Below are 23281 nucleotides of genomic sequence, written 5' to 3'. Positions count from 1 at the left end.
AAAACTAGGCTTGGGCCCAAGTGCACTGGAGCCAGGGAGAGGGAGGGGAGGGAGAAGAAGAGAGAGGGAAAGAGGGAGGATGGGAGGGAGAGAGTGAGAGAGGGAGAGAGGGAGAGAGGAGAGAAGAGGGAGGGACTGAAGGAGAGAGAAAGGAGTAAGAAAAAGAGGGAGAGAGGGTGGGAGAGGGAAAGTGTGAGGAGGGAGGTGGTGAGGGAGGCGAGCACCTTGAGGCTCTTGGGCTGCTGTCGGACTTCCATCACGTGCTTGCGCCGGAGCTCCCTCTCGCGCCGCTTGTTGTACTCCAGCTGGTTGGTGAGCTCGGTCTGGTGCTGCAGGCGGATCAGCTCCGCACGCATCTTCTGGATGGTTCCCAGCTGCCGGAACTCCAGCTCCTGCATGGACTCGTGGTGCCGCAGGAGCATGGCGTGCTCCAGGTCCTTCTGCGTCTGCCGCTTGTTCAGCTCCTGGAGGGGGAGGGGGGGGTGAATCACACTCTGGTCTGCTTCAGAAAAGGAAAGTGCCCATTCCTGGCCACTGGACATCTACGCTCAGACCCTTCAGTTATGGAAGAGCTTTAAGTAATGAGAAACGTTCCATTTGTTTCGCTTTTGACTGTGAGGTTAATGTGTTTTTTGGCTACTTTCCGTATTCAGCAGCACTAGAGCAACAAAGAAAGAAAGTTCCTTGTGACAGGAAAAGTCAGCTGACCCACAGATTCATCCATGTCAATTCACCAATTTTGTACTTAGGGATAAATCAGGACGAGAGAGCCAGAAGGGTTTGAGCGGAAGGATAGGTGATGAAAGGATTTCCGTGTTTCAGAGGTCGTGGGCAGCAGTTATGAGGTCATCAATATGCGACTGCGCACAAAGAAGCAGAAACCTACCTACGTAATTGACAGCCCACAGAGCCAATGGCGGTTATTTAATAGTCGCTTTGTGTGGTGCGCATCTCAAAATCTCTAACAAAGATTACTCTCCCCTCCCCCCCAAAAAAGAATGAAAATAAAACCTTGCGGTGAGATCAGAAACTAGAGAATGGGGGCATCCGTGAAGCCCTTCCGTCCCCTGCGAACAGCGGGCGAAGGGGCGAGCCCCCAGGGGGCGCCGTGCTCACCTCGCGCACCAGGTCCTGCTCCACGTTGTGGCGGGCGATGAGGATGCGTCTCTTGAAGCGGCGGCACTCCAGCTCCAGGTACTGGCGCTGGCGCCGCTGCAGGTTGGCCTCCTCCTCCGCCTGGAAGTGCTGGAAGTTCTCCTTCTGCTTCGACAGCCACTCCTGCTTCTCCTTCTTGGGCGTCGACTGGTTCTCATTCAGCTCCTGGGGAGGGGGGGGGGGGCAGAGATAAACAGTGGATCAGGAAACCTGATGTTTTTTGTTCCAGATTTTTCCAAAATTTCCCATTCCCGAAATACCAATTCTCATCTTCCTCCACTAATCAGGAAAAGCGCAGGCAGATGGCTTTGGTATAGCATAAGATCATACATAAAGAGATTTCGTAGTAAGATATCTGTTTACAGGAGAGGATTCACAGCCGTAATGCTGGTGGCCCACAGTGACTTTCAGCAACTGAAAATCTATCAGAATTTGTTGATAATTCAAACAAAAAGACAGGAATATCGCATACCTCAGGAAACACAGGAACAACAACGCAGCTTCCTTTCACTTCCTCTAAGCATTATCCTACACACCCCAGAGTGCTCTGTTCTGCTTTCTGTCATCGGCTCTGCTCGATGTCTACAGCTCGAGTTCAACCAACTACAACACCCAAATCTCTTTCGCACTGCACCCCATCCCAGCACACTCTCTCCTGACACCAGTTATTGGCTATGTGCGGCACTTCAAGTGCAATAATGTGCCCGCTGGATTAAATCCGTGTGATGAGCTCAGAGGTCGGGGCGGGAGGCTCGTACCTCTTTCAGCTGCTCCTTGCGCAGTTTGTACTCCCGCTTCTGAGACTCCAGGAAGCTGCTCAGCTCCTTCTTCTGCTGGACCTGGATGTGCTGCTGGAACTTCTTCTCGTCGTTGGCGAAGGTCTTGGCCTGCAGACAGAGACACCCCCGCAAAGACGCGAGACACGAGCGGAGGCACACAGAGTTGAGACAGACACAGGTTAGAGAGAGAGGAGGGACAGCGTTAATGAACCGGGCCCAATCAAACGTCTCTCCTAGCGGCTAGAACGGTATGCACTGAATGGCTTGGCTGGCATCTCGAGTTAGCTGTCACACGCTCAACAAATGAGCACCGTTAAGCTGACTGGCACAAACATCTTTGATCTACGTGGATTACAAAGAAATGGTGTCCCAATTAATTTCAAAAATGGCCGCCAACAACACAATACATTTGCAGCTCTTGTGAATAGAAACAGGGCGAAATTGTCACGGTGTTGGGTCATTAGCTGCACTGACGCTTGCTGCATGTAAACTGAAGGCCAAGCCAAACTGCGAATGAGCATTATGTACATGCAGGTTAAAAACAGGCCAACGCGGGCACGCAAATGAGACAGAAAGAGGGGCTACGCTACGTCTTTCTCCATGGTGGCCTGGTGCTTCTTCACCAGCTTCTCCATCTCGGCGGCGAAGCTGTTCCTCTGGGTCTCCAGCTCCTTGTCCAGGCGGAGCCGGTGCTCGTCCATCTCGGCCTTCAGCTTGTTCTCCAGCGCCATCAGGTGCTTCTGGTGCTGCCGCCGCATGCGCTTGTAGCCCGACATCTGCTCCCGCAGCTCCGAGTCCTGCTCGTGCTCCTGCATCTGCCGCGTCACCTGGGGGGGGAGGTGGGGTCAGCCAGTGGCCTGTTCCTGGAGGGCCACTTCAATTTCATGTCTTTGTTTGACCAATTACCCCTGGTTTAAGTGGTGGCTGGTTCACTGGACACAATCAAGCAGGTTTCGTACAGGGACACAAGAGCAGTCTTGGGTGGTCATTCAGGAGATTATCAAAAAACATGGCTATATACACACCTGTGATGCATATGTACCATTATATTTTCTAAATAATCCATGTATTTACTATACATTGCAATATAGTCGATTTTAATAGCAAAGATATAAAGGCGAAGTGCCAAAGAAAAAGGGTGAAAGTAATGGGAAGGGAGAGGGGAGGGATGAAAAGGTAGAGGTAACGGTAGAATGAGTGGGGGGAAGAGAGAGAAAGACAGTGGGGCAGCGAGACAGAGAAAGCTAGAGAGCGTGAACGGTTAGCGTGAGAGAAAGAGAGAGAGAGAGAGAGGGAGGGAGCGGCTCTCACCAGCGAGGCCGTCCGGATGGTGGCGAAGTGTTCGCGGTTGCGGTAGTGGGGTTTCTGGCGCGGGGTCTGAGCGGGGGGTGACTGCGGCTCAGAGGGTCTGCTGTGGGGCTCGGGGTCCTCCGGGTAGCTCTCCTCCTCCTCCTGAGGAGCACACACACACACAGCACTCAGCACACTCCAAACACACTGCGCCACCAGAACGACCAGCACACGCTGAGTAAGAAAAGAAAACACTGCACCGTTTCCAGTCCAGTCACTCTTATTACTACGCTGGAACTGTGGAGCCAGTGTGGTGGATATTCTAAGTGTCTCGTCTTGTAACCAGAGGGCTCCAGGTTTGATGATTAATTCACAAGTTGTAATAGCCAGTTATTTCGCTCTAAATTTTTTAAATTATGCAAGTGGACACCATGAAAACTGGGGCACTGAACAGTTGGAGAAAAATGATAGAGTAACTGGACACTGAGTCACAGACCGGTTTGAGATGACTGACTGTGGGACACTGACAGGTTTGAGATGACTGACTGTGGGACACTGACCGGTTTGAGGTGAATGACAGAGCTGTGGGACACTGACTGGTTTGAGGTGACTGACTGTGGGGCACTGACCGGTTTGAGGTGAATGACGGAGCTGTTGGACACTGACCGGTTTGAGGTGAATGACTGTGGGACACTGACCGGTTTGAGGTGAATGACTGTGGGACACTGACCGGTTTGAGATGACTGACTGTGGGACACTGACCGGTTTGAGGTGAATGACTGTGGGACACTGACCGGTTTGAGGTGGATGACTGTGGGACACTGACCGGTTTGAGGTGAATGACGGAGCTGTGGGACACTGACCGGTTTGAGGTGAATGACTGTGGGACACTGACCGGTTTGAGGTGAATGACTGTGGGACACTGACCGGTTTGGGGTGAATGACGGAGCTGTGGGACACTGACTGGTTTGAGGTGAATGGCTGTGGGGCACTGACCGGTTTGAGGTGAATGACTGTGGGGCACTGACCGGTTTGAGGTGAATGACTGTGGGGCACTGACCAGTTTGAGGTGAATGACGGAGCTGTGGGACACTGACCGGTTTGAGGTGAATGACTGTGGGACACTGACCGGTTTGAGGTGAATGACGGAGCTGTGGGGCACTGACCGGTTTGAGGTGAATGACGGAGCTGTGGGACACTGACCGGTTTGAGGTGAATGACGGAGCTGTGGGGCACTGACCGGTTTGAGGTGAATGACGGAGCTGTGGGGCACTGACCGGTTTGAGGTGAATGACTGTGGGGCACTGACCGGTTTGAGGTGAATGACGGAGCTGTGGGGCACTGACCGGTTTGAGGTGAATGACTGTGGGACACTGACCGGTTTGAGGTGAATGACTGACTGTGGGACACTGAGCGGTTTGAGGTGAATGACGGAGCTGTGGGGCACTGACCGGTTTGAGGTGAATGACGGAGCTGTGGGGCACTGAGCGGTTTGAGGAGAATGACTGTGGGACACTGACCGGTTTGAGATGACTGACTGTGGGACACTGACCGGTTTGAGGTGAATGACTGTGGGACACTGACCGGTTTGAGGTGGATGACGGAGCTGTTGGACACTGACCGGTTTGAGGTGAATGACTGTGGGGCACTGACCGGTTTGAGATGACTGACTGTGGGACACTGACCGGTTTGAGGTGAATGACTGTGGGACACTGACCGGTTTGAGGTGGATGACGGAGCTGTTGGACATGACGGTGTGGTCTCCGTCCATCATGTCCAGCTCGCTCTTGTCGTCGGCGGCGTCGGGGAGGCTGTTGACGGAGCTGCTCTGGGAGCTGGCGCTGATGGACATGCTGGGGATGGACTGGTTACTGCCCACACTGCTCACCGTGCCCGTCCGACCCACGCCCTGCTCCGGCTCCTGCAGAGGGGGGCAGTACCAAAAGCACATGCGCGCACACACACGCATACACACATACACACACACGCATGTGCATACACACACACATGCACATACATGCACACACACACACACGCACAAGCACACACATACACGTTGAATACTGCTCTTGCCTAATCTCTCAGTCAACTTGCGTATTTTGTTTAATAAGCAGCTCTGGACAACTGTTTGCTAAATGAATGCACTGTAACCTAACCAGAGGGTGTGGAAGCACAGCTCAAAGTCATATTCTGGGCGGGATGGGGGGGCATAACATTATATAAAGACAGCCCACAAAACTCTGGGTCTGTGGCATAAATGCACGTTATGTATTGTAATGAATATGAGTCACGAGCAGCAGCAGTTTCCTGTGTCATCAGCACACACAGACAGGAGAGCAGGGTTTCATTTCCTTCCGCACACGCGCTTCTGTCCCAGCGCATCAAACCCTAACTGCTGGACCAAGCACCGCCGAGGAGAGAGAGAGAGAGATTTAGAGAGAGAGAGAGAGAGAGAGAGAGAGAGAGAGAGAGAGAGGCGTAACGGGGGCGAGACAGGAGGGAGGGAGAGGAGACGCGCTGATGAAAGAGGGGAGGCGGAGCGCTGGCCCACCTCCTCTCCGTCCGGGGCCTCGGCGGCCGGCCCGTTGTGCGCCTCCTGGAACAGGATCTTCTTCATCTTGCGGTACTGCAGGTTGTCCAGCTCGCGCACGGCGTCCTTGGTCCGCAGGATCAGGTCCATCAGGACCGACTCGGGCCGCTCCCGCTGGACAAAGGCATGCTGGGAGAAGGGGCGGAGGGAGAGAGGGGGAGGTTTTACGTTTCTCACTCGGCCCGGTTTGTTACTCCATCGCATGCCGTGCTGCAGTTACAGGGGCGTTTCATTTCTGTTTGTGTAAAACCATATAGAGTTCATATGGCATGCCCATAAACTATTCTAGAACTGGACAGCACTGAGACAGGGAGAGACAGAGAGACAGAGCAGAATTAAGAGGGCAGGATGGTAGAGGACAGAGATGAGACTGAAAGGCAGTGCAGCACAATGGTTAGAGAAGGTAGTGGGTTCATTTTCCAGCTGGGGAGTTGCCATTATGCCCTTGAACCTGCTTTGCTTCATCAAAATATCCAGCTGTACAACTGGATTGCATGGAAAAATGTCATCTGTGCAAGTTACCCTGGACACCGCCATAATGTAAAAGGGTAAGGACAGCACTGACTGTGGGTTAATCTTCCCACCTCTACTGACTCAGCGCTCACACTATAAACACAGGAGGGGGGGGGGATGACTAGCGAATGAATACAGCACAACTACGAGGGGGGGGGGGGGGCTCCAAACGGACCACACCTTCAGCAGATCCTCAGAGTCCGGCCTGTCCTGGGGGAGTTTCTGAAGGCAAGAATCCACAAAGTTCCTAAAGTAATCGGTCCTGTGGAGAGAGAGGGAGAGAGCAAAGAAGAGAAAGAGAACCTTAGTTCCTCACAACAATGAAAGAGTACGACATGGACTAAATTATTCACAGCAACCACATCAATAACAGGATTACTATAAACCAGAAAGAGGTCTTTTGTGGTTTTCCTGCAGCTAAACATCACTGCTGCAATTACTCAAAGTGCATGTATTTGTCATCTTAAAAACAAACTGAGATGATTTTGTGAAATGAAGGTGCGGTACAAATGAAAGAATGAATGCATTATATTACAACGAAAGTATCAATGAGGAAAAAAAACCCATCATAGCAAATGATGCTCTTATAATTTGCATTCTAACTATCTTTCCATAATGGCCTCGAGCACCATTCTGGATTAAGGGCTTCAGCTGAAGGAATTACCATAACAAAAACGATAACAACTACAGGATGAATGACAACACCACCAGCATCACCATTATGATCACTGATTGATAACAACAGATGTTGACTCACCATTCACTTGACTGCAGTGTTGGGCTCTCATTCTGCGCTATGTGGTATAAGGCACTCATCGCATTCATATTGAACAGCGGCGGTTTCCTCTCAGCTGGAAGCACACAGAGCAGAGGCTCATGGGTTACGCGTGAGGGATGACATCACACGCCAGCTGCGCCGAGCGAGTATCAGGCGAGCTCATCACTCTGCCAAATCCACCGCGTGAGCACCCGGCAGGTCGAGCGCAAAACCAGCTCTACCGATGTGAGTATACCACAAGTTCAGTGCTACACCGCCTCTACCACACACACAGTTAAAATGCTTTTACTCATGAAGCCTGAATACACACACAGGGGAATAACACCTTGAGACGAAGCGTCGCAGGTAAGACACGCCCTCTGAGCTGAACCGAGGCCTCACCTAATTCAATGCAGGTAATTCCCAGAGACCAGACATCCACCTTCCCATCGTACTGGCCCTCATCCATGGCCAGGATCACCTCTGGGGCCATCCTGAGAGAGGGAGCGGGAGAGACAGTGTGAAGTTCTCTGGCACTCCCTATACTCAGTGGTGCTCAGAGACACGAGCAGACACACATACACAGAAGTCTGCTTTGTTTTTTTAAATGTTTAATATGTTCCATATTTCCATACACAATACAACCAAAAGTTAATATTAAACTTGTGAAACACAGGATTGGGGTCAATATAGGAAATGAACTGAAATTAAATGAATGGCCTGAAAAATCCCCATAATGGTCTACGAGAATCATGTTAATGAATTCAGGGAATTTCAGTCATTTCCTGAATTGACTAAACCGAACTGGAAGAAATTCCTGGTAAACTCTGGGGGAAGATAAACCACTGAATGCTATGGGTGACTTTTCGCTGAGAGTATAAGCAGAGACCAGAAGAGGTGGCACATTCCACAACTCATGGTAAGAGTTCATCCAGCACACAGATATACCCTGCACTTAGCAAAAATGCTCGTTTATCATTCTAACAGCACTCCTACAGAGATTCTGCAATGTGCTCACAAGGAGGTGTTTCACACATCACAGTCCTCATAAGTCCACAAAACGTCACTCACCAATATGGCGTCCCCACAAAGGAGTTGGCGGGAGAGGCAATGGAGGCGGAGCCAAAATCGGCCAGCTTCACCTGTCCGGGCTCTGTCAGCAGGATATTTCCAGCCTTGATATCTCTGCAACGTGGGACAGGAGAGATCAGCTAATTAAGAAAACATTTAAATGTAATAGCACTTCCCAGATGCCTAATCTGTGTGGACACTGCCTAAGGAATAGCTAAATAGAGTGTTTAACTCAAACATACAATCCCGGGCTACTGTAACTATATCAGAACAACATTCGTTTAAATGCAGACATTAAATTCATACTGTGATTGTGAATGTAACTGCACTCCCCCTCTCTACCCTGAATCAAACGATCTCTAAAAAAACAAAGTCACAGAGTATTGTACTGTGCTATATGAGCTCTTATATCTGGGACAATCATGTCATTACTCTGTCACCTAGGGAGAAGATGTTTGGCTCCGAAGGTCTGCTGAATGAAATTTTAGCATGTCTCAATGTGGCAACAGGTATGTGAAACCTGCAAAAACACGGCGTGTGGGAGTTCCTTTGATAAGATCCTGTCACCTGGAATTCCTACCCTAGAGATCTCAGCGATGTTCCTACAGCTGCTTTCCACTTCAGTTGTGCAAAACTATGGTGGACCTTCTAGTGCACTACACTTCCCCATCAAAACATGCTACTCCCAATATGTCACAGCAGAGCCAGGAAACACGCATACAACACACACACACACAAGGACACACTCATGCCCACAAGCACACGGCTAACCTGTGAATCATGTTGTGGGAATGAAGGTAGGCCAAGCCCTGCAATGCACCATGGGTAATTGCAGCTATTTCTATTTCCTGGAGTGGTTTTTTATGAACTGAAGGAAAGAGGAACATAAAGACAGCAGTCAGTAAAACAAAAGCATAAAGACAGAACTCCGTGCAAAAAATAAAGATCGCACTCAATACAAGAAAAAGCCCTAGAGACGATCCAAACAATGTACGTCTTATTATCGCACTATTACTGGAAAACTGATTTCTGGGCTCTGAATGAATATCAAAACCCTTCACGGATATGAGCTAATCAGCCAGCGGAGTTATTTAGTGTAAAGCACAGGGGTTGCGATTATTAAAAACAGATTAGACGCTAAATAAAATGGTGGTCACCTTCCAGCAGGTCCGAAGCTGAGCCTAGACAGTATTCCATGACCAGCTGAGGAGAATGGGAGAAAATCAGGGGGAGGGGTTATTTATCCATTCACATTCAATGTTACATAGCTCACATCAACTGAGTGCTTCTGTCTTCTCAAAACAACACTGGAACACTGGTCAACCAGCATTGCAATGCTCTTTCTCTACACTAGGGGGCTCAGTATCCCCCTTTATAAAAATCATGATCTCCACTCCCTTGTGGAAATGGAATATAATGCAGTACATTGTAATTATACACACTTTTTAAAATGAAATGATGAGTACACTTCGCAGCAGTCTATTTAAACAAAAACATATTACAATATGTGTGAGCGCAATAGTTCACAAACTTGCCCATACATTGTGATCAGAATCAGAATATATTTTATTGATATACAGTATTTTCAGTATATTCCATTTTGATGAGGACTTCTGACAGTTTAACCAATAACAACAGAAATAATATTCACCAAAATATGACTGTTTAATTGGCGAATCATCAATTTCAAACAAATTTAAAGACTAGAATCATCCATTTCAAACTAATTTTAATACTGGAGAAACAATTTGCTTGTTTAGAACGTCAGGAAAAGTCTGTGCTCCTAAACGGTACTGTTGAGCTTCTTATCCACCAAACGGTGGCAGTCCGCTGGCTCTCACCCAGGCAGTGTGCTCACGCAGGTAGCATCCTTTGTACTCTATGCTGTTCGGGTGCTGAATTCTCTGTAGGAACTTCACTTCTTTGATTATGTCCTGCCATTTCTGTACAGAGAGAGAAGGAAAGAGGATATTCACATCACAACATAAAATAAAGTGTATAAACATAAAAACTACTACACCCAAATAGCTGGGGCGATTAAAGCTCTATTCTGTGGCCAGTTGAAACAGCAGAAATTTACCAGTGCCCTACATATAATATAGTTCAAAGAAGTACTTAACCACAGAGGTATACATTCATTCATCTGATTTGGACCAAATGGCTAATGAATAATTAGGCCCGATGGAATCAGGGGAAAGGGGTTTAGGAACACACTCCAGGAAGCCTCCTGCATTTTGCAGGCCTCAGCTGATCCCAAGCAGACTCGGGCCCAGCACTGGTCAGGTGATCGCACCCAGAGGGTGAGGCTTTGAGGTTAGCGAGAGCTCTTGCTCTCCCAGATTACATCTAATCTGATTATCTGCTAATCTGAAATTACAAGTAAAGCAGAGCAGCGGACGGCGGCTTAATGACCTCGACCAACTCGGCAGGGGGTTAAATCGCACCTCCGTTTTGCACTTTCATTACGGTCACCTTTCACTGGCAACCAAAACCCATTCCACTTCATTTATTCACCTGTTCACTAATCAAATAACACATCCCAGGGTCCAACTGCATGTGGGTCACCCTTTAACTCTGACCAATCAAATTGCCATCTCAAACTGTTCTAGACGATGGATAATTTATCATCTGTGCTTATCATCGGGGGCGCTGAGAGAGCCTCACCTCGTTGGACTGCTTCCCGCTGTAGGACATCTTCTTAATGGCCACCACCTCTGTGGTCCGGATGTCCCGGGCCTGAGGGGGGTGGACACACACAAACGACACGTCCGTCAGTGTGGTTACTGCGTTAAAGCCAGCACGCATACATTCAAATACTCAGTGGCAAAACTACCTGCTTGAGCAGAGAGCGAACATTAAGAAACATTCCTTGGTAGTGGCCTCATGTGGTGACCTGACGCCATTTTGTTTTTCATGCAGTACACTTGCGTCTTTCTCTGGTGGTAGCCTCATGTAGTGAATTGATATTACTTTGTTTTTCATACATCAGGCACACTTACTTTTGTATCTATTTTCACCTTTCACTGCACAAACTATCTTTACATTTTGAGAAAACTGCTATATAGTTCATGCAGTTATTACTAGGGATGTGGACAAGGACAGACATGATGAAGCTGGGATCTTGAGCGAAGGGGCGCGGCCACAGCAGGGAGGCGCTAATACGTACGAAGTACACAGCCCCGAAGCTGCCATGTCCGATCTCGCGCAGGTCGGAGAACAGCTTCTCGGGGTCCTCCTTGAAGAAGAGGTCCGCGATCTCGGGGTCCTTCAGGCTCCCCGCCCGACTGGTGGAGGGCATGCTGGGAAGGGGGCGCCGCCGCGGCCGCCGGGGACTATCTGGGCCTGCGACTGCGACTGCGCTGCGACAGCCCCCGCCGATGGCTCATCTGCAGGAAGGCGGCCTTGTGCGCATGAGCACCTGCAGGGAGACGGTACATTACACTCTGTTCCGCTCCACTTCATTCCTTTCCCACCTTCATTACGCGCCTCTGCCGAATGCTCGCTTCTGATTGGCCGCTTCAGGCATTGTTATTCAGAAATATCAGACCACTGCTATGGGCAACAGAGGTTTTATCTTAAAATGCTTAAAGTGCATATCACTCCACAGAAAGAAGGGCGGTTAATTTTCTAATTTGCTAACTTGTGACACCTGGAGTCAAGAAGACTATTATTCCATCAGTAACTTGCCTTGTATCATACTACAGTACTCCCATTAGACAATACTAAATAAATATTTTGTGTCAAATTATTGACCGATTTCTTTTGTAAGTTAATTACCCATGTAATAAGTGGGATAACCCACACCAAACTCACGTCTACACGATTTTGACTACACTTACAGTACATTCAATTCTGTTATTTGCACCTGCTTCTCTTCAGAAGAGCCACACAAAGTGAAAAACTTAAGTTAGCATCAGTAATACAAAAGCAGCAGCACAGAAAGGGTACAGTTCAGCTGAAGAGTCCCTCACAGAGCATAGATAGACTCTCATAGGGCACAGTTGAGCTGTAGAGTCTCTCACATGGGACAGTTAGACTCTCATAGAGCACAGTCAGGCTCTCTCATAGGGCACAGTTGGGCACAGTTAGGTTCTCATAGGGCACAGTTAGGCTCTCTCATAGGGCACAGTTAGGCTCTCTCATAGGGCACAGTTAGGCTCTCATACGGCACAGTTAGACTCTCTCATAGAGCACAGTTAGACTCTCTCATAGAGCACAGTTAGGCTCTCTCATAGGGCACAGTTAGGCTCTCTCATAGGGCACAGTTAGGCTCTCTCATAGGGCACAGTTAGGCTCTCACATAGAGCACAGTTAGGCTCTCTCATAGGGCACAGTTAGGCTCTCTCATAGGGCACAGTTAGGCTCTCTCATAGGGCACAGTTAGGCTCTCACATAGAGCACAGTTAGGCTCTCATAGGGCACAGTTAGACTCTCTCATAGAGCACAGTTAGACTCTCTCATAGAGCACAGTTAGGCTCTCTCATAGGGCACAGTTAGGCTCTCACATAGAGCACAGTTAGGCTCTCTCATAGGGCACAGTTAGGCTCTCTCATAGGGCACAGTTAGGCTCTCTCATAGGGCACAGTTAGGCTCTCACATAGAGCACAGTTAGGCTCTCATAGGGCACAGTTAGACTCTCATAGGCACAGTTAGATCTCTCATAGGCACAGTTAGGCTCTCTCATAGGGCACAGTTAGGCTCTCATAGGGCACAGTTAGGCTCTCCATAGGCACAGTTAGGCTCTCTCATAGGGCACAGTTAGGCTCTCACATAGAGCACAGTTAGACTCTCATAGGGCACAGTTAGGCTCTCTCATAGAGCACAGTTAGGCTCTCATAGGGCACAGTTAGGCTCTCTCATAGAGCACAGTTAGACTCTCTCATAGAGCACAGTTAGACTCTCTCATAGGGCACAGTTAGGCTCTCTCATAGGGCACAGTTAGGCTCTCTCATAGGGCACAGTTAGGCTCTCTCATAGAGCACAGTTAGGCTCTCATAGAGCACAGTTAGGCTCTCTCATAGGGCACAGTTAGGCTCTCATAGGGCACAGTTAGGCTCTCTCATAGGGCACAGTTAGGCTCTCTCATAGGGCACAGTTAGGCTCTCACATAGAGCACAGTTAGGCTCTCATAGGGCACAGTTAGGCTCTCTCATAGGGCACAGTTAGGCTCTCTCATAGAGCACAGTTAGGCTCTCACACAGGGCACAGTTAGGCTCTCATAGGGCACAGTTAGGCTCTCTCATAGAGCACAGTTAGGCTCTCTCATAGGGCACAGTTAGGCTCTCTCACAGGGCACAGTTAGGCTCTCATAGGGCACAGTTAGGCTCTCTCATAGAGCACAGTTAGGCTCTCTCATAGGGCACAGTTAGGCTCTCATAGCAGCTAACTGCAGAGCAGTTCTAGTACAGCAGTGGTAACCAACCCTGTTCCTGGAGATCTACCATCCTGTAGATTTTCACTCCAACCCTTACAAAGTGCAATTCATTCAACAGCTAGAGGTCGGTCTTGGTGAGCTACTAATTAGTAGAGTCAGGTGTGCCAAATTAGGGTTGAAATGAATGCCAACCGGACGGTAGATCTCCAGGAACAGGGTTGGGTACCACTGTAGTACAGGGACTGAAAGTAAAGGTCCTGACAGGGCACACAGCAGCGGAGCTGAGTGCAGCGGGACAGGGCACGCAGACGCCTGCGCAGAGGGGTAAAGGGCCTGTCCCGGCTGACCCCGCGCTGACCTGAGGCCTAAACGGGGTGTTTAATCCCACCTGGCCTCGCGTGCAGAGCGAGCGAGCGGTGGCCTCAGAGCGAGCGAGCGAGCGGTGGCCTCAGAGCGAGCGAGCGAGCGGTGGCCTCAGAGCGAGCGAGCGGTGGCCTCAGAGCGAGCGAGCGAGCGGTGGCCTCAGAGCGAGCGAGCGAGCGGTGGCCTCAGAGAGCGAGCGAGCGAGCGGTGGCCTCAGAGCGAGCGAGCGAGCGAGCGAGCGAGCGGTGGCCACGCTAAGCCCAGTCCGTCTGCTGACGAGAGAAACGGCTTCTTCAGCCCTTATGCCCCCCACCAACAAAAAGCACATTGTGTCCAAGCAACCGACGCCCAATGGCGTGCATCTGCCGGGCACTAACGGGGCGGGGCCAGTGAGCCGGTGACTGGTGGCGGCAGTGGGGTGAGCTGAGCTTTCCAAACACCGTGTTTTGGTTTGGAACTGGAGTAGAAACTCCTTTTTAACCGGATGCCACAATGGGTTACTGCTACAATTTCAAGACCACCCTCATAAACAAATGTTACATTCAGACAGAATGATGTATCCAGATTGCCTTCTCCACTAAGCCGTGTTTCTAATAAATAGGGTGACAGAGGAAATGATGACAGAAGGATGCATAGGTCACCATACCAAACAGAGAAGACAGGAACAGAACTATTGCAGTATGGATGTTTGAGGCGTCATTCTGTAATCATTTAAATTACCCCTTTCATTTTTATTGAATGTCGCCAAACATTTTAAAATCCATCAAAAGGCCAATGTCATCACAAAACTGTCAGTTTGTCTGGAAAATAGGACAGGTTGCATTTATGGTAATACAGGCATGCAGGCAAAAAAGCCTCTGAACTCTCTGAAGTGTCTCTGAAGTTCTTCTCATTGATTTACAGGGGTGTGCCACCATCTAAAAAGTCAAAGCAACAAACTTCTAGAATATTCTTTTTACTTTTCTTTTGCTTCAGTAACTTGAGTGGGAGGTCCAGAGGACAACAGATAGAGTTATCGCCAGTCCTGTCTCGCAGTTCAACCAATCAACATGTTGTTAGTGGTCTTCAGACCCCATATATAACAAGCCTTCAAACGTCTTTCTGAAACACTTCTAAGAGGGGGCGAAGCAGGCGAAACAGGACAGTTATCACAGCAAGCGGGGAAATGGTGAGGCTGCTTATTTAAACTAAAACAAAGGTCACATATCCAGCTTCCTTCTCTCTATCATCTCCCTCCCTCTGTCCCCTCTCTCGCTCCCTCCGTCTATCTATTACTCCTTATGGCCGTGTGACGCAGCGTGTGTGTGTGCGTGAGAGGGGAGAGGGGGAAGAGAGAGAGAAGGGAAACGGTAAAAAATCAGCCTAATGCATTGTGGCTGTTCCTTATAAAGAAGGTAATGACCTATAGCTGACAGACTCAATGACAAATTGAGTCTATCAAAAATAGAGTCCAAAACGTTGGAAGTATTGACATCTGGTTGGTTACCAAACCACCATGAGCCTGAGGAGAGTAAACACAATGCAAATGGTAATGAGCCAAACTGCCATTACCTCAAAATCACTCTCCAGACAAGAATCGCAGACCCACTTAAATGCATGTTTTCAATTACCTTGAGGGATTGAGAAATCTGGGTGGAGAGAGCATGAGCGCACACAGTGGATCCCCAGCACAGAGTTCGGACAGCCCTGCTCTGCAGCCTATATAGATACTTGGGATTTCAAAAAATAAATAAATAAAAATAAATGAACAAATACCAGCAGTGGGAAACGCAGTGTCCATTTTTATTGCTCATGCAGGGGGAATGTCACACGCTGACATCACACATTCTTGTGGTAGGAAATGGAGAATTCTCCACTGCGAAACTGGTTCCTCGCTCCTCAGCCCGCTCAACTGCACGGTGTTCTTTCTGTAGTTTTTTGGGGACACGGTGCGCAGCTTTATTCCTCAGCAGTGTTGCTTTAGGGTTTAGTGTGCAGAGGGTAAGGGTGTGAGAACCCCTTTCACCGGGTGTCTCGTGGCGTGGCCTGTGGAGCACTGTGCACGCGCTCATTACGAGCCGCGACGTCGGCGGTTCGAATCCGACCGCGCGACCTTTGTCGCACGTCTCTCCCTCTCTCTTCCCCATGCTTCCTGTCTCTCTACACTGCCCTGTCCAATAAAGCTGAAAAGCCCATAAAAAATTATTAAAAGAACCCCTTTCACAGGGAGAGACCAGGCCCCTTTGGCACCTGAGTCTGATAAGGCCTGAATGCCGGCACGCAGCCAGTCTGATGCCATTCACACTGCGCTACGAAATGCTGAGCTGTTCCCCTGGCAACCTTCAAGCATTTCTGAACACTACAGCCAGCTCTCAGGTGACAATGGAACAAAATGTACAAATCTAAACACAAGGTCAAATAAAACGAAATAAAATCTAGTTTAGTATTCATTTTTGACCCAAAGGGGGGTTTGTTTGATAATGTCTGATTTCATGCACAATCCATGCTGACAACTGGAGGGCAGCACTCCCACTGCAGAAGTGGTCACCACAGAGCGTACGGCAGGACTGCAGAGAGAAGGAGGCTCCACAAAGCTGTGCCCTGAGTCCTTAAAGCACGACTGTGCTGAAGTACTGTGGCCCAGTTTAGCTCGTAATTTCACTCCAGACTTTGCCACAAAGCTTGGCTGAATGACTTTCAAGCGGCTGACAGATATCAAACATTTCTGGAAAACTGTCAAGCTAGAACTGCGCTACCTTTGTGTCACACAGCAGTAATTGGCCAAATCAAAAAAAATAAATAAACAAAAGAAATGCCACAAAATGCTGCAGATAAGGGAGTGTGGGGCGGGGCTTCTGGCTAAGGCGCTCATTCTCAGCGCAGTGAAGCGGGGAGTGGCCCTGGCTGAGTGGGGTCGGCCGTCAGGGGCAGCCCAGCAGGGCGCTGCATAGCTGCAGTTTTAGTCAGTGTTAGTCAGTGTTAGTCAGCGCGGTCCTCCCTGCCTCACTGGTCAGCTGGGCGGTCAAAGTCTGGTCATCCAACACAGTGACCGCCGCTGCTGGACAGCAGGGTGAAAAGAAGCAGCACCCACACAGAGGGCAGAACCTCACCTCCCAATTTCATACAAATTCCCAACAACTTTAATAATATGCATGTGTGTGTGTGTGGGGGAGGGGGGTTGTGCGCGTGCACACACACACACACACACATCTATACACAGACACACACACCCTGTAATATGCATGTGCACAGGCTAGGACTGGCCATTTTCTAAAAGGGAGGCTCATAAGGGGATGTTTGTGGGGGCCATAAATGTTCTTGGGGGAAAATTCTGAAACTAGAATGCTCATCTGACAGCAGAGAAAAGGCTCATGGCATCAATCAACATCAATAAGACTTCATATTAAATTACGCTGCTCTAGGAACGAATGTTAAATCAAGGATCTCCAGCGAAAAACTGCTATTCAACAGTAGCTATTTACAGCCAATATCAAATCAGAAATTATATAAACAAGCTAACATAGGTAGCTAGTAGCTGATTTTAATGCTTAAGTTAACTAGCTGGCTGACATTACTCTGCAAGCTAGCTATAAATATGTCCAGGATAATAGGTGGCAACCATTAGAAGATAACTTATCTCTAGCATTAACCAATTGATACACTGAAGCTATGGTTATTCTACAAATGGTCAATTAGGTAAAACATTTATTAAAACAACAGAACTGCACTCTCAGTGTTACACCAGCTTGCCCACTTCTTCAGAATCGTTCTGAGCAGTCATATAACGCGTTGGGGGTGGGGGGCTGCTATTGTTTACTGGTATGAGAAACACTGCAGGAGACAAGCAGTAGCATGCATGAAAATGCCTGTTTCTGTGTCGTAGTTTTCACGCATGCACTCACAGCACACATGCACTCACCCCACACACACACACACATACACACACACGCATGCACGCACGCACGCACTCCACACACACCCCACACACAGCATGCACACTCATCCTACACGCACACATGCGCACACACACACACACACCACACACATACACACACACAAATCCTCACCCTACATGCACACACACTACTCTCTGTGAACTAGGCATGTGGACTGGCCAAACACTGACATTTCTTGAGCAGATTCAGGCCAGGTATACCTGCACAAATTCCAGTGAAACAAAAGACGCTATTCTGACAGTCCGTGAGTCGGCGCGGTGCGTCTGTCTAACCCTAACTGTGGCAGGGGGAACAAGGCATTAGTCATAAACCAAACACGACTGGCCTCGTTTGTTACCTATAATTCAGGGGAGACGACGGGAAAAACGCAATGAGCATTTTTAGTCAAATGAAGTACCAACTTGCGATAATTCTTTATAACGGACTATAACAGGTGAAAGGTTATTCATTTCATTACTTAACAGACAAGTCTGCAACAGTGGACTTTCAAAGGAAGGTGGACCGCTGAGACAGCCGATGACCTTCGGTGCTCAGCCCAGAGACGGCCGCCGCCTGACCTGAACAAAGACGAGCGGCGCGCTCCACGCGCGGAGGATCGGCCCCACAGCAGGAAGTGCGGAGAGGTAAATACACCCACGGCTGGGAACCTTCGCTAATAATTTTATCTCTGAGATGTAGAACCTGCGGGAATAAACGATAAGAGCGATAAGAAGGCTCGGAGGAAGACGTGCCAGGCGGCTCTGTGAATCTGGTCTTGCAGGCAGCCGTTAAATGTAACCTGAGCGGTGGGAGCAGGACACGCTCTGGTGTGAGCACGCCCGTCGCTTCCCAACGCCGCCACCGCGCTGAGCGCTACGCAAACGGGCCTCAGCTGACTGGTGACACAGCTGCACCTTGAAGGCGTTCCGAGAAACGATCCCATGCATTTTACCAACGGTCTGCCTTCAAAGCACAATGACAATTCAGCACTAAAACAAAGTGCATATGAATCCAACATGAGTAAAAATTCATACTGAGCATTTCACTGTGTGGTTTTAAAGCAGTATACTATTTTATAAAAATAAAAAATGAGAATATTACATGTAAAAAATTTAAAATGATTCGTTTTTTTTACTTTAAGTTAATTGCAGTTAATTAAGTGGACGTATAAGAGATGTACATAATTTATATGTTGATCAGATAACCTTTAAGGGTTGCATTAATGATTACATCCTACCCTAATACTGCTCATAACTATAAACAAACATAAACAAAAAAGATCCTTGTGTATTTAGCAATGCTAAAATTACAGACATTGACTCAGAGTTTTGCTTCAGATGAATGCATGTTAAGCAGGCTTCTTAGAACACATTTATGTTATAAGAATTTAGAGTCCATTTTATAAAAACAGCAAAATCACTGTGAAGGCAGAACTGTGAAAGAACATGTTTTGGTTGCAGAAATAAGTCGGCTTTTGCTCTGCTTCGCTTGAGTCCATAATAGCCGTTTTGTGTGTAAATGTCACATCCGTAAAGGTAGAACAACGACACACATTGCCATTAAAATCATTACTCAAAAGCAAACATTTCATCAGCAGTCAGCTGATGTCCTGACAGGTTTGGAAAAAAAAAACCTTCATCGCAGCTTGAATGCCACCAATCAGAGAAGAGCATCATTCCTAGATGTGCAAACGGCTTCATTTCTCCAGGAAGTGAAACTCAAAATGCTGCAATTTTCACGTGAGAGAGAGGGAGTGAGAGAGAGAGAGCGATAGAGAGAGAGAAAGAGAGAGAGCGAGAGAGAGAGAGAGAGAGAGAGAGAGAAGGAGGCAGAAAAAGAGATAGTCTGCTTATAACAGCTTAGGTAGTAAAACCCAGGATTACAATCCTGATTCAAACAACCAAACCACAATTCCACACATACTCCACAGAACCAGTTTGTATAGCTGTGGATTCTGCATCTACTCACTACAATACTGATAAAGAATCTGCTCTGCTCACGTCATAGGGAGGTAAACTACGCTGGTTGTCAGTTGTAATGAAACATCTTGTCAGCAGTACCTGTATCCAAAAATTCAGACACTTCCCACACACCAGGAACAAGTGTAGTATGTAGAAGTGGCACATAGCAAGGCAATTGTAGAAAAACAGGTTTTCTATTAGTAAATTACAATTTTTTTTCCATGCATGAATGAAAAAGTTACAAAACAGTGCTCATACTGTGGGGGGGGGGGGGAAATCATAGACATATTATTAAAACAAAAGTTAAAAAAAAAAAAAAAAGAACACTGTGACTGTGACATCACCCATTGACTTTCCATGGGCTTGCAAAATATGAACTGCATGTTCTTGCGGGAAAAAATTATTGACTTCATATTTTGACCGCATTGGCACTACTGACTTACACTGTAATGGGAATCTGAAATACCTACACTGCAGCCAACAAGACCAGGTCACCTCGCTTCAAACACAAACCCGGTCTTGGCTCCTTGGGGAAAAATGTGTATACAATGTTCTTTCTTTACACAAGGTGCTGGATCTGGTAAGAAATGAATCCAAAAATGTAAACCTAACTACAACGTTGGAACAAAAAATTTGCATCTACGTGGAAGATTCTTTAAAGATTCGCCAGTGAACCGGCTAACTGGTGACTTCACTAACACACGCACACGCGCGCACACACACACACACACACACACACACACACACACACACACAGAGCATACGAGAGGAAATTAGCGGTACAATTAAATGTCTTCAGGCAACATGACTGATTGCATGAAGCACAAGCAGCATGCATAAACTTGCCATTAAATAAAAGCAGCCTAATAGCACTGGCACAAACAGCACACAATGTGAGCCTTCCAGCGCACACAGGCCTGCTTCCTCTACTCTCCACTCCAGATCAGGGACAGCGAACGGCCCTTTTCCACCAGGTTACAGGCCCTAAAAGAGGACAGGAACTTATCCACAACGAGGGCTCCACAGATCCTGGAGCACGCTCCCATCTGCTTTCCCACCGCACCTCGAGAACCGAGAAGATCACGCACAGTAGGAGGAACAGACAGGAAAAAGTGACTCTTATGTTTAAGATGCATTTTGGTCTATTTTTTTAGTAATCCGACTTCAGCATTTCATTTTTTTCCCGGCACTATGGAACTAAGTGGTTATGTGCCCAGTTCAGCTAAACACACACACATCTTTTGGAAGACCTTTTTGTATTTACGGGTCACGGACTCAAACTCCATTATTTATCCACCAATCAACTCTGGAATCGTTGTACTGGTGGTGACAAACTGTCTCAGTGATTGCTAGAAAATCCTTTAAATGAAAACATGATGGACAAATGCTACTGTAAGGCTGAATGTCATGTGTGCACTGTACTAGCACTGGAAAGCCAAATGAAAGGCACTTCCAAGCATCCTTACATTGCCACCTAGGTGTGGCAAGCATACTTCTGCAAAATGGCTGCCACACATCACCAATCATGAGCCTAACCAGAGCACGGAGATGTTTTCCACACTATGCGAAGGAAATTATTTATGTAAATGTCAATAAGGTCATACAGTATAAAGATATGACGATAATGCCATTTAATAGTAAACTTAACTTCCTCAGATTCACGTCCTTCACTGCCTCCTTTTCAATGTTGCCACATAGTCTACACCTTTTATAAGAGGGGTGCAGCATTTGGTGATTAGAACTATCAGTCAGTTAGCTGCTAGATCATCAACAGAAGAACACCAAGCCCTAACTGCTTTAAGCATTTTAGTGGCAAAACAAGCAGCTGCGAAAGAAGCCAGTCGCTTGTTAACATGTAACCGATGCCTGGGAATGATCCAGTAACGCGAGAGCCATTGCGCAACGGAACATGGTGTGGGGAATGGTTTGGCTATTTTTCTGGTGGGTGACTGGCACTCTATAAAACAGATCCATCCCGGACGGTGCCAGTATCGACTGCGGCCGCAAAGCTGCCCCCCCCCCCCCGGGCGACGCACAACTGGCCCTAGCGCCACCCGCGTTTCAATTGGCTGGGACGACAGCACCTCATCACATACCACCCCAGCCCCCCCCGTCAGGTGCCCACAAGTCGAGCTGCCCAACTGCAGAGTGATAATATGCGTGGCATCTGGCATCATGTGATTCGGAGGAGATATTGCATGCTTGTGTAGGACACCCCGAATCAGTAGTGGAGGTCTGTGGCGGCAATGAGCGCTGATAAATATGATTAACAAGTATCAGCCTGTATATAACAGAAAATATACTATACAGCGATAGAAAAGATTGCATTAAGGCGGGTTAACTGTGTAATCAACTGCAAAAAGTGTTCAGTTAACTGCTGAGTAACAATAAAAACCAGCAAACCCTCCAGGGCTACAGTAGGGATTCCTGGATTAGCAACTCAATAACCCACCTATATGTGCCACGACACTCAACTCTCGATGGTGGTGGCGGAAAGCCAAGGACACTGACAGATACACGCACACACACACACAGCTGAAATAAAAGCTTCATTTATCGCGCGGCGCCTCTGTGGAGGCAGGCGGCCCCACCCCAGCGGAGCTCTGCTCAGATGACCAGCCGCTGAGACAGAGCACAGACCGTGTGGAACCGACGCCCGGATCACAAGACTGCCATCCCTCTGCCCGGACAACAACAACTCCCGGTCCCAGGGCGCCCCCGCAAGGCCGCCGGACGCGCTCCGGGCCTGCCGCTACACACCGCTCCCGGCGTCAAAAGACCCTTTTCTGATTTCGGTCAACTCCCTTTCACCTTTTGGGAAGCCCCCCCCCCCCACGCCCAATGCCATCCGGTTACACATAGCAGAAGAGCTCACTGTGAAGGAGCACGTGACGTTTAATCATTTCTTTGCTTTTTTTTGTTTGCAATCCTTGATTGCTAACAAAAAAAAAAAGGCGGCAAAAAATGTTGACAATGTCATCTTAAGCCAACTGCACAGAACATTCAGTGAGGCCAGTATGCCCTGCGGAATTGTTCACCGCTTGTTCAGAGCTGAGCACATCATAAGGCCTTGCAACGTTAGTTACAGAACGGGCGAAAGCAGCTCTTGCATCAGTACTATGAAGAAGGTTAAGAGTGATGGAAGCGATGAGGGAACTTCCATTAACAGTTAAGTTGCAGGCAGCTGGCCCAGTATGACGCTGAGAAGTAGCTAGACAGCCCTTCTATAGGCACTGGACGTAAAACCGTGCTCCTCCTGGCGCTGCCACGATAATATGCTTTTTATCTGATCGGAGTGTCTGCTCCGTTCGGTCTGCTTTCTCACGATCAAAATCATAAAGCATGACACTGGGCTCAGGAACACTGCTGCTGTTACTCATGGGTGCCTCAAGATAACACACCTTGTGTGTTTTCCCACAAACATGCACGTTTCATGAATGAATGGACATCTCTCAACTAGAAGCTGAACCACGTACCCATGTCTTTAAGAAGGAGGATTTTTTTTACCTTCTTC

At 48.2% G+C, this 23281-nt stretch overlaps 1 protein-coding gene across 4 annotated transcripts in view; it reads right to left on the bottom strand.

The window, feature by feature from the left end:
• taok1a (TAO kinase 1a) overlaps nucleotides 1-23281 on the bottom strand; it is a 41403-nt gene that overhangs the window by 2519 nt on the left and 15603 nt on the right. The window contains exons 2-17 of one of the 4 annotated variants that reach the window (XM_064351415.1): nucleotides 11322-11573; nucleotides 10820-10891; nucleotides 9997-10098; nucleotides 9313-9358; nucleotides 8927-9023; nucleotides 8156-8269; nucleotides 7487-7578; nucleotides 7085-7178; nucleotides 6508-6589; nucleotides 5776-5943; nucleotides 4942-5145; nucleotides 3246-3386; nucleotides 2525-2761; nucleotides 1914-2042; nucleotides 1117-1320; nucleotides 225-464 (exon numbers count right to left, since the gene is read on the bottom strand). In XM_064351415.1, coding sequence (XP_064207485.1) covers nucleotides 225-464; nucleotides 1117-1320; nucleotides 1914-2042; nucleotides 2525-2761; nucleotides 3246-3386; nucleotides 4942-5145; nucleotides 5776-5943; nucleotides 6508-6589; nucleotides 7085-7178; nucleotides 7487-7578; nucleotides 8156-8269; nucleotides 8927-9023; nucleotides 9313-9358; nucleotides 9997-10098; nucleotides 10820-10891; nucleotides 11322-11453 — 2154 coding nt within the window. In that variant the 5' untranslated portion in view covers nucleotides 11454-11573. Of the gene's footprint in view, nucleotides 1-224; nucleotides 465-1116; nucleotides 1321-1913; nucleotides 2043-2524; nucleotides 2762-3245; nucleotides 3387-3853; nucleotides 3875-4018; nucleotides 4041-4808; nucleotides 4854-4941; nucleotides 5146-5775; nucleotides 5944-6507; nucleotides 6590-7084; nucleotides 7179-7486; nucleotides 7579-8155; nucleotides 8270-8926; nucleotides 9024-9312; nucleotides 9359-9996; nucleotides 10099-10819; nucleotides 10892-11321; nucleotides 11574-23281 lie in introns of those variants that run through there. The other 3 variants (XM_064351418.1, XM_064351416.1, XM_064351417.1) reach the window with 3 other exon arrangements.

This window comes from Anguilla rostrata, chromosome 9 (assembly GCF_018555375.3).
Source record: "Anguilla rostrata isolate EN2019 chromosome 9, ASM1855537v3, whole genome shotgun sequence".
NCBI lineage: Eukaryota > Metazoa > Chordata > Actinopteri > Anguilliformes > Anguillidae > Anguilla > Anguilla rostrata.
The sequence above is the reverse complement of the archived record's forward strand: the minus strand, read 5'-3'. Positions and strand labels throughout refer to the sequence as shown.